Source organism: Brachycentrus maculatus, unplaced genomic scaffold (genome assembly GCF_059751285.1).
Source record: "Brachycentrus maculatus isolate JH-2025_06_01 unplaced genomic scaffold, ASM5975128v1 h1tg000226l, whole genome shotgun sequence".
NCBI lineage: Eukaryota > Metazoa > Arthropoda > Insecta > Trichoptera > Brachycentridae > Brachycentrus > Brachycentrus maculatus.
Window position 1 is genome coordinate 455,116 of NW_028280977.1, and position 12,252 is coordinate 467,367.

The window sequence follows — 12,252 nt, forward strand, 5'->3', positions numbered from 1 at the left end:
TTGTAATAAAATTTCTAAGCATTTGTTTAGTTTTGAAAACTTTTTAAGCTTCAGAACAAGAAAAATATATTTATTCACACTTTGGCACGAAAAGAGATAAAAGGCAACTTTTTTCAAAAGACAAGCAAATGGCTTCGGGAGTTTCATTAATTTATATTCAAAGGGTAAATATACAAGCAATGAATCATTATTGATGCATCATTCTGCGATGAATATTAGTAAAATAATTAATAATACAAGGTATATAAATAAATCATAATATGTATCACAGAGCACAACTAAGAATAATGACTTTGTATGTAAATAGATTTGCTAAATTTAATATTTATAAAAAAAAAAACACAATACTCAGGGAAAAGTCATAAGAATTTGTCCCACTCAAAGGGGGTACCATTAACATTAATTAACAATAACATGGCTGAACCAAAATGAATGAAATTCAACTAAACTTTTATTTTGACGATATTTTATTTACATGTAGTGGTATCAAATGAAGCAGCCAAAGAAATAATTGGATGTTTAAGGTACAATAAAGTTATATTTCTTTAATACATGTATTATATATAAGAGGAATCTGCTACAATAATTAAGAGATGTGAACTATGCCTGTATTCTTTTTTCACTCTACGATTTCGCTTGCAATTGCATGTATCTTAAAAATAGAATATTACATCAAGATAAATATGAACAGCTAATATTCATACTCAGTAAAATAAAAGGAAGTTCTTTTTAACACAAAACATGCACTGTCACATTCAGAATATATCCACTCGGGATTACTACTGATTGCTACTGATTACTGATAATCCAAAGTGATAAGATTCAATACATATTTCTAAACCACCATGGCCTGACTAATGATGTAATATAAGTATAAATAATGGAGTTTACTTGACAAATAATGCATGTCAGCAGAGGGTTTATTCCCCAAAGAAATTACATACAACATTTTTATTATTCAACATCATAAAGATTACATTGATTTTCTCTTGAATGATGCTCTAATATTACTTTTATTAATCTTATAGCACAATAATGATGGCAAACCTCATGTGGTAAAATTTTATATTTAAAACTATTTCTATTGTCTCTACATTCTTAACATCACAGAAAGGTTTTTATTAATTATTATTATATATAAATATACGTAAATATATGTAAAGAAAAATTCCAATAAAATACATTCTTTAAAATTCATAACATTTAAAATTCAACAACATAACTCTCGAACAAGATTTTTTTTATTCCCATCTTCCTTTTCTTCAACATTAAAAAAAAGGTTTGTCCAATTTAATAAAAACATTTATTTTTAACTCAAATAGCTGGTATGCATAATTCTTTAGACAAAATAAGGATTTTTATTATAAATAAGGATTTTTTTTTATAAAGAAGGAAGTTTACTTAAAAATGTACATATACAATATTATTTTCTACATATTTACGTATCAACAATAAATAGTAGTATAATAATTTATTAAGAATTGTAAAAAAAAACAAAGAGAAAAAAAAATCGTAAAATGTAAAGGCACAAAAAAATTGACGGATATAAACATTTGAAGTACCCGTGTCACATGTTAATAATAAAAAAAGTAAAATAATGTATCCTTTTATGACCTAGTTTTTTTTATAGTAATTTTAATCAGAGGTATAATATTATATTTGGATCTAAAATAGATACAGATGACGAGAAATATATGACTAGGGAGTATTTATGTTACAAAACATAAAACAGCCCAAAACTATAAAGTAAATTATTTATTTCTCATATACATGTGAATATATTTGCTGGAAAAGTAGCTCATAACATAGGTATGATCTTCACAAAGCTATTTTTATAAGATAAGGATATACTTTGATAGTTATCTCTAAAGTTTAACAAAAATCTAGGGGCGCTATATTTATTAACTTACAACGCAACAAAATTGATAAACATCAAAATACATTCTTGGCAAAAATTGTAATTGTCGCGATAGAGGAATCTGCCAATCGATACTTCCACTCCGAGTGAAATGTTTATTATATATGCAGATAGAGACTTATCACATTAATTAGCTAGTAAATCATTATTCACGAGTAGTTTAGAAAGACAAAACTGCATGTAGAAAGGTATTTCATATAAAATTGGTAATCGGAGATGTCTTCGCACGCGGATTATCCGAGACTGTAAACGCCAGGGAGCGGTTGATCCGGGGATCGCCACGAAGCTCATAGTACGTACGCCGTCGCGAGTAGAATAGGTCCTTTCCAAGGATGCGCGCTTCACAGCTGATACCACTTCTTGTCCTTGTACTTGAGCATGAGCTGGTGGGCTGTGGAGCCGAACTCCTGGGCGTTGCTGGACATTCTCTCGGCACGGTCCTCCAGCTGGCTGAGCTTCTCTCCTCTCTCCAGCACCATGAGGTGCGCGCGGGAGATCTCCGAGGCGGCCGTAGATGCGCGCGTGTTGAGGGCCTCCACGTTGGCTGTGGGGCCGGGGATGTGTTTGGCTACTGTTCTCAGAGGTTTTCCGCTACCTTCTCCGACTGTAAATAATAAACGTATCGATTTAATTTTATTCAAGTGAAAGGGTGAGTCCGTTCACAATTCCAAGACATGACTGCTATAAAGGAAAGGAAATATAGGGAGCTCGGGGTTGCTACCCATACAAACTTGTGTAATTTGAACACTGATAATTTGTACCTGTTTTGTATTGTGTATCATCCTCTGAGGTTATTATTGTATTACCTCAGGTTACAATGTATAATTTTATTATTAAATGAATTTCTGTACTCAGCTGTACCTACGTAAGAGAAAAGATGATGTTTGTGAAGAATTATTATGAGATTAATTAAATCATTTAATTATTAATCATGTAGAAGTCAAATATTGTTTAATAATCATACTCATGTATGTATTTATCAACATGTATCGCTAATTGCTTATGTTGTCAGGTAACAAAAGATTTAGCACAATCAGTGTAAGATTGATCATGTTTAATTTGTTTAAAATAATACTGCATTTATTTGATGGATGAAAACTCACATAATTCTTCTCTGTCCAGAGGTCTCGCTCCACCACCAAACAATCCCCGGAAGAAACTCTCTTTTGGTGGTTCCGGCATGTCGTGAGGAAGAAATAGCTCCCCCATCATCTCATTTACAGCATGACTGTAATGAAATAGTAAATAAGACACATTCAAGTATGTATCTACATGTTTGGGCCACAAAATATGATTTTTTTAACCATGTCAGTATGACTAACTTTGCAAACATAAACAAAATTGCATTTATGTTATCTTAAGCAAAACTTTATTTCTAAATTGGCATACAATATTACCAAGGCATATAAATCTACCATTTGGAAATAGAACGTAGCATAAAAAATATATATCTTTCACATTTTCGAGCGTATAATGATTTTAGAAATTGGAAAAAAAGCATGAGGTAAAATTTTAGAAAAATCACATTTTCCATACCAGAGTGAATATGGTAACAGTAGAGAAATAAATTTATACAGAGAGCTCATTTATAATTTATGAAAAAAACATAAATGTTTTTTTTTTCAATTATTCATATTTTTAATGACTATAAAAGAATTTATGATATATTTGGAAATCAATCGGAACAAAAAAGAGAGGCGTTTATCTATCTAAAGATAGATATTGTTAATGTAAACCAAATGCTGTCGATTCAATACCTGCATTTCACAAAGTGTGATTAATGATTATGGAAAAATACAACAAAGAGAAGAGCTTACCAAAATTCAATATCAATGGTGAATTTCTGTACTTCACTGGGAGATGAAAGGTACAAACCATGTCCTCTATTACTAAAGCAAAATGTTCTTGCAATCCTGAAACCATTTCATCAACATTTTATAAAACTATAAGACTGTAAATCATCATATTACCAAAAAGAACAAAACTACAAAAATAGCAAACTGTTTTTGATTATTAAAAAAGGAAAATTATTAAAATTATATCTCTATAGTAAAATTTAAATATATTTATAATTTAAAATTAGTGGTAAATCAAAGATTTGTAATTCATTTTTAATAAAATAAACTGTAAAGATATGAAGACAGTTTTATTCTGTATTTTACTTACCGATATAATCGACTACAAAAATAGGAATGATTTAAAGGAAAAAATATCTTTATGCTAGAATATAAGTTTGCTCCAAAGATTTCATACTAATGTTGACACCCAGCTTTGACTTGCAGAGAAACATTGAAAATGTAACATGGTGCATTTGTGAAAAGCCAAAATATTTAGGTGCAATTGTATTTTAGAATAATAATAATTAACATCCAATTGGTTGAATTAAGTAGAAAAAAGAAGAAAAGCGAACATGATTATTCTATTGTCATTTTCAAGGATCCAAAATTAAATATCGTGCAAAGAAGTTAAAGAACATAATAATTATCCATGAAATTGTAAAAGTATGCCATGTAATGTAAGTAGTAGAGACATTTTTAAAACACCTAAATAAATATGGAGAACTCAACGTCTTAACACAAAATATTAGTAAATTTAGGTAAAAACAACATTTCTAGGATTAAAGGGTATTCAATGACGATTTCAAACCATTTTCATTATAATCATCCAAACCAGCCGATTTCATAAAACTCGGTTAAAAAGAGCGAATGGCACTAATGAAAATAGTTTGATATCCTAATACAAATTGGTTGTTAAATGAACAAAGTTGGGAAGGTGATAAACAATGGCATTGAGTGCCGTGTGCCTAGGATTAGTAGTTAGGAACTTACTGGTCAGTATCCTCGTTAACTATGAGTTGTTGTCCCCAAATGGATAGCATTGGATCTACAATCCCTCCCTGTTTGTTGCACTGTGTCTGGAAGCTACACACCGCACAAACCATACATTCGGGCCGTTTACCACAGAACATTAGTAGCATGGGACATTGTAGGTACTGGGCAGGGGAAGCTTATTATTTCAAGAAAGAGAGCGGTCTTGCCAACTGTCACTAGGTTTATTCTTAAGGCTACATTGAATACCGTTTAGTACCGAGTACGGTACTTCTGCGCTTGTAGTATCTCCAACGTGTGTTCAGTGTTACTGTATGACAATGTGTTTCAATGTTTCTTGGGTGCAAAAGGTGTTTTGAGTAACAGCGTGATTTACCATGTTAGATTGGTTCATGAAAAATTCAAAGTATACTATTTACATAAAAATACATAATAAAATGTTTCATTTGTAAATAACGTTGTATAACGTTCAATTGAAAATGACAAAAATGTTCAAATATGCATTTTGAAATATATATGATGAGAAAATTAACGTTTGGCAATGCAATTGATTCCTTATTCAATACTTGCTTAAGAATAATAATGAAAATAAGTTTTCACTAAATAATTAAAACAAAAATTAAAATCAGCCGATAGGGTGCTCTCTTTCTAAACAATTTAGCGAAAGGGTGATCATTTATTAGTAAGAAAAGGAAATTCTTGCTTCTACAGTATGGAAACATTTCAGACTTTTCGAGTATATAGTCTAGGAATAAGGTTGAAGAAACAAAATAAACGGTATATAATTTCAAGGAAAAAATGAGCTCGATCAACGAATGATATGTTTCCATTTTAGAATACACAGTTAGGACCTAACAAAAATACATTTTCTAATAAACACAAGCAGAACAAATTACCAACATTCCTTGCGTAGTATTAAAAAACATATTTTTGATAGTCATGTAGTAATGTACACTTATATTTGTTATTTTCTTGTATAATGATTACTCATGCACCACGTAAAGGCATGGACTAAAATGAAAATATCGTACAAAGTATCATTTTACAAGAAAATAATATCACAGTAAATCGATTACCAGGGTGCAATTCACATTTTATTAGAGGCATATGAATGCATTTTATTTTTAATAGGTGCAAATATTCAGGTGTAAAATTCATTTCACATAATCTTATATCCACAAGAGTGAGAATCTTTATTCCATATAAAAATTTTGTTAAACAGCATTGCTAACTGAAAGTATACAGTGGTATCTACTTCAATATACCTACATCTATCTTAATATAATTCCAATATCACAATGTCCTGTGTAGACGTGAAATATTTGTTTGGAATATGACTCGCGCGGGACAAAAAATGCAGTCTGGAATGACTGAATAATGTCTCATAAGAGGAAAGAAATCCAAGGATCTAGAATGGATAATATATATATATATATATATATATATATATATATATATATATATATATATATATATATATATATATATATATATATATATATATATATATATATATATATATATATATATATATATATATATATATATATATATATATATATATATATATACACACCAGGTTTCCACTGTGCATAATTACGTGAAATGAAATTTACTTTTTATCCAGTACATACTATTATTGTGGAGCAAATAAGAATCCATATAAGTAATGATGATTGTTATAATCGGGCTATTTTCACTCTGAAGAAATATCAGATTTAAAATAGACTAAATGATTCATTTCATTTACAAAATTCTGCAGTTGAAATAAAACATTTTAGTTTAAAAAGTTGGTAGCAATGCCATTAATACAATTGTACAAAAGTTGCCACAGGCGTCAATTTCACACTTGCAGTTCAAAATTTGTCACCAGGGTGTAATAATTCCATGGTTACAGTAAGGACGCAGTAAAAAGGGTTGTAAAATTTGCAATTTTATGTTATTGAAGTTAAAAAACTTATTACGTCACAAACTTATTTATTCCATCTTATCTCCCTTATTAAAAAAATGAATATCTACCAGTGATATCTTAATTAGAAAAGCAGTCTCCTTTCATTATGTCTTAAAAAATATTAAAAATTATCATATTTTCAGGTATATAATGTATAACCCCAAATCCACAAAGCACTGCATGTAAGTTTGCAGCAGTAATAAAGCCATTTTTTAATTCCACTTATTTGCTTCACAAAACTTACGACACAAATTAAACAAAAATATTGACAACAGTGAAGAATAGATGCTCAGGTTACTTGCTCATTTCGTATGCTAGATTTTAGCGTACATTTATGGAGAAATATTTTTTTTATTCATTAGTGATTTTGCTGTGAAAAAATAAAGCTGAAATTGCCTGCAATTGGTGATATGCTTAAATTTTGGATGCCAAGTAAACTTTGCGTGAGGTAATCTTGTACCGCTGACAATATTCCAGACACGCCGATCGCTCATTTCCATATATGTATCTAGTAATAGGTAAATGATCAGCAAATTCAAATTAAACTAACCGTTTTTATCAAAGCAAAGTGATATTTTAGTAACGTAGCGCATGCCTATCATGACTTTTCAATTGATCATGTATTGCTTTATTAAATAAATATTAAAAACTGAAAAACAGTCAATTAAAAAAATTTAAATGAGTGAATTTAAATTACAAAAGCTTCGATCTGAAAATATAAAATATGGACTATGACAAATGATTTCACAATTTTTGATTGTCACAAATGACAAATGATTTTTAAAACAAAGGAATGCAGCGTCGGTCAGTAGAAATGTTAAAAGTTAATTTTGAAATCCTCCACCATGTCAAGGAAATTCCATGCCACCGACTAATAGATTTCACTAACACAAGGGGGGTAAAGTATGAGGTAGGGGGGAATGAGCGGCACGGCTCGGGATTCTCGAGTTCCCCTGGAAGTGTTGAAGAGCAAGCATGTGTATCCCCCGTACTTCACTCCACACGTGTAATACCTGAGTTCTGACAGAGGGAGGAAGTTGATGTCTATGAGAGGCCTCAGGGAAGGAAGGCTGTAGGCAAACAGGTGCCCGGATGAAAAATAGCACACTAAGCATACACTGTCTGAAAAAAAAGACAATCAACATTATTTATGATTTGGTAAATAAAAAAATAAAAAAATTATATATATAAAGGCATAGTTGGGTAGACGCTCGACTGCAAAACTAGCGTCGCAGGTTAGATTCCCGCCAATTGCAAAGTAAATTCAAGAAAGATTTATTATCAATTGGGCTGGGTGTTTGTGATGTGTTTTTCACATTTACCTTCCCTATCCTTAATATCCTACCTGCAGACGAGCATCTAAAAATAAAGGCTTTGCGGGTTATTCATTAAAAAAAGTAATAAACTACTTTTTTTGATAAGCTTATAACCATCCCCTTCCTTCTAATGTATCCTGACAAATTATTTAAAGCGCTTTAGTTTGTCGTTTCCCATTTGGTTGTCATCAATATCCTTTTTTGTAGAGGTCTCGAAAATAAAAAATTCAACAAAACGGAAAGCCGTATCACATCTCTGTGAATGTTTTAAACTTTTCAATCATGGAATTTAATGTAATGTACTTTTATTCGAGTTTTGTTAAAATTGCTATTAAAATGACTCAGATACATTTATTTTTTTTAGTGCAGTTTTTTTTTTAAACTTTTCTTTTTATTTAAAACGTTTCCTATGTTTGTAAATTTATAAACATATATATATATATATATATATATATATATATATATATATATATATATATATATATATATATATATATATATAAATATATACAATCCAATCTTTATTAAAAGTATAAGTAACCGAGCGTTCTTATCTTAATTTGATAATTATATATATATAAGAATGTTAAAAAGAATAATAGCAAAGTGATTAAAAAAAATTTTAAAGCACCAAGAGAATAACTGAGTAAGTACCCTAACATTTAAAAACATAGACAAAAAATAGAGCAAGCATTCTTGCGATAACAATATTTAAAAAAAATATGGGATTTAATTCCTAATGCTAAACTGCATTTTTAACAAAGCTCAGATAATTTTTTTTTAAACTATTTGTTTTGATGAAATGTCATAAAATTGTTGTGCTTGGAATAATAATCAAGAAAATACAAAGAGTTGCCAATGTATTTTCAATTTGAAGAAAACATGAAATTCATAGTGGGGTATGGGATATTCAGTTAGCTAGTTAAATTCATTAATGATACATTTTACAGCAATTTGTAATATAACTTACAATTACATAAAACCCGCGTGCTGGGTTGTGGTCCCGTGATTAGTATCGCGGACTCTTAAGTCAGAGTTTCTCGGTTCGAACCCACTCTACCACAATTTGATACCTATTTCTAATAATGAGCCACATAGGCTCACAGAAATAGTATGAAATTGAAATATTTGTGTCAATAATAAAAACACAAAAATTTCTTCTTCTAACCCTCATCCGCACCCGATGGTGCATAGGGCACTGCATCATATAAACGCAGTGTTATCTTGATTGTTAGTTGACACATGAAGGAAAGGTGATCAGCCCTCCGCTTCAGGCACCAGTCCAGGGTAATATTGAATAAATATTGGAGTGAAAAAATCCCTTATATTTATTTGACCCCCTCTGGGAATCGAACCCGGGACCTCCAGTACGATAGCCGAGCGTGCTGACCATTACACTACAGAGGCGGACATAAAATAATAATAAAAAAAAACAATTGAAGAATTTTTAACATTTTCAGTTGAGTATAGTTGAGTTTTGAAATAAACCCCACATCTGTACCTTTCATGCTGACAATTTCGGCTTTGACCACAAAGTCAGTATCGACGAGTTGCTGCCTGTAGACACAGTTTTGACTGGGCAGGGCTACCACCCGGGCTTGCTTCTCCGAGGCAATGACCACGAACTGACGGTCGCTGCACAGCCCTGCGTCACTGCCCCCCGGGGTCGGGCTCATGCGACTGCTGGTCCCGCTGCCGCTGCTCTGTTGTTTGGTGGGAGTGCGGTCCCGCTTTTCACGGCCCTGAAGTGGTCGAAAATTAAGAAAGGTGTCATAACGAATGGCTGAATATGGGAAACAGGCTTGGAGATAAAATAAATAAGTTTATTTACTTTATTACTTCATAAAAACATTATAATTGTCGCTATTCATTGGTAAATATTGATTCTTCATTGGAAAACATTGATAAAAAAATACAAATAAATATAAAATTGTATAAAATGTATATTTATTTAAATTACAAAATAAACCATAAGCATTTTGTAAAAGACGATTAAGTTGATGATATTTTTTTGCATGAGTAAATTCTCTTATTTCATTCTATAAAATTGTTTTTCTTTTATTTTAATAAAATAAACCACTAAAGTATTTAATACTCATACTTTATTTGTGAAATTTCTGAATCTCTTTAAAAAATATGCAAAATAGTGATATGTCACCCCATTATAAATATTCATTTTTACTCTAAGCAACATAGTACAAGATTTTTAAAAAAATACTCTTTTAAGGTATCCTATGATTCTATGAAGCGTAATATTTACAAACAGATTGATCATGATTGCAGCTAAACGATATCACCAAATACTTTAAAATGGTAAATAAATAAAAAAAATGCCTGACATTGATGTATAGAGAAATTAACTAACCGATTGCCATCTTTCATTGCAACAAAGAATTGTCATTTCAACATTCTTGTATTGTGTTTACTTTTATCTGACTACAAGCAACACCAAGAAATCCAGAGAACCGCTTGCTGATGTGTATATATATATATATATATATATAGTTGTGTATACCCAGGGCTTTATTGTCCATGCAATGCGGTGGAACGGCATTCTGGCACCTTTTTTCATGGATATATTTTTTTTGAATTTTCAAAATTAATTAGAGGATAAAATGTTTGTGCTTATGTAATTACAATCTATATTTATATAATACGTCAAAGTGATAAAATATGGTATTGTAATGAATATTTAAATGATATTTGAATATATTTTTTTAGTGAGTTCCGGGAGTTTATAAGTGAGTTCCGGGATCTTTTTTGCTTGAAAAAAGCCCTGTATATACCTATAAATAACTTTATCTCTCTTTCTCATTTGATGATTCAATCCATCAAGGACACAATTTTATAAATTTGATTTTATTCAATCATCATTATAAGTTTGTGACATATCGCTCACTCCTTTCAAGAACGTCATAAATCAAAAAACTTTATTTTTCGGGAGAACGTTTTTAAAATTTAAAAATATAATACAATGTATTAAAAATAAATATCAAGCCACTTATTGAACTTTTTACTGTGCAACAGATCTTTTAAGGTAAAACCTGAAGGTTTTTTCTCCATTTGAAAAATTTTGAGTATATTTAAAAAAATAATTAAACAATACCTTTTCTTGCAAAAAATGCAAAAACAACACTTTCTGCCCTGTAGCGGGTAAATATTAAGTTAAAAATATACCGTTTTAGCTGGGATATAGTACATTTTCTGGGCATTACGAAAACACGCTTAACTGAAAATTGACGATTTTTTATTTATGACGTTCTTGAAAGGAGTGAGCGATATGTGAAGACAACCAAGTATGCGTGTGAAAATATAATGGTCACTCGCCTATAACATAATCTTCCCTCCATAGATGTCTCCACAGGTATGGAGTATCCTTTCATATGAAAGGAATATGGACATTTACAGGGCTCACTATGACGCATCAGCTAGCTTAAGTGATCATTTTATGACTGTTCTCATTGTCTATAATTTATGTAAAAACTGGTTTCACCGTGAAAAATCCGGATAAGTTTTTTGAATAAACATATTAAAGTATTTGGTTCCTCTGAAAATGGCATGAGTAAAATTTGATTTCATTTACATCATGAATTTACAAGTATTCGGGTTAATTACAATAAAAAAGTCATATTAAGGTAACGGGAAAAATTATAATACCTGTTTTTTCAAAAAAAAACTATGTTTTTAAAACACTCAACAAAGAAAACACACAGTAAAACATTTATTTGAAGTAGATTATTTGAGTTATCAGATAATTCATTCTTTGTGAATGCATATCTTGTTGCATGCACAATTAATTTGACACACGAAACATGTTAACAATTTAGTATGAAACATTCACACCTAGATCTAAAACACAAGTATTATAATAGTGGTGAAAGTCACAAATCATATTACAAACAAAATGGTAGAAAGGAGGAAGAAGTTTGTAAAGAGGATTCTGACTAGCGGCACACAATACATATATATATATATATGTTTGATGACACATATTTTTGAAATGTTTAAGTAATGTAAGAAATACAGCTGTTTGTTCGAATCTGGGTCGTATCTTGGCATTTTAGCATATTCCTCTAACTCCTATGCACACCCGAGTGGTTCATAGGGTACAAAGCATCAAATTAACGCGGTCAAGTCAATTGATATTATATCAGGGTAGGGTATTCAGTTTTGTACTACTGATGCATAGATAAAGGAGTAGAATATGTTTGATAGGATATGACAGGTGACTTGTGTGAA

The 12,252-nt window shown here is 30.5% G+C and overlaps 1 protein-coding gene across 7 annotated transcripts in view; it reads right to left on the minus strand.

Moving 5' to 3' along the window:
- Positions 1-300: 300 nt before the first annotated feature.
- The window catches only part of Tomosyn (syntaxin-binding protein tomosyn), a 369,171-nt gene continuing 357,219 nt past the window's right edge, over positions 301-12,252 (minus strand). For 5 of the 7 annotated variants that reach the window (XM_088264424.1, XM_088264422.1, XM_088264420.1 and 2 more), the window contains 6 exons: positions 9,515-9,755; positions 7,711-7,819; positions 4,747-4,839; positions 3,736-3,831; positions 3,022-3,146; positions 301-2,522 (listed from right to left, as the gene is read on the minus strand). In XM_088264424.1, the coding sequence (XP_088120550.1) occupies positions 2,260-2,522; positions 3,022-3,146; positions 3,736-3,831; positions 4,747-4,839; positions 7,711-7,819; positions 9,515-9,755 (927 nt within the window). In that variant the 3' untranslated portion in view covers positions 301-2,259. The remainder of the gene's footprint in view (positions 2,523-3,021; positions 3,147-3,735; positions 3,832-4,746; positions 4,840-7,710; positions 7,820-9,514; positions 9,756-12,252) is intronic. The other 2 variants (XM_088264425.1, XM_088264423.1) reach the window with 1 other exon arrangement.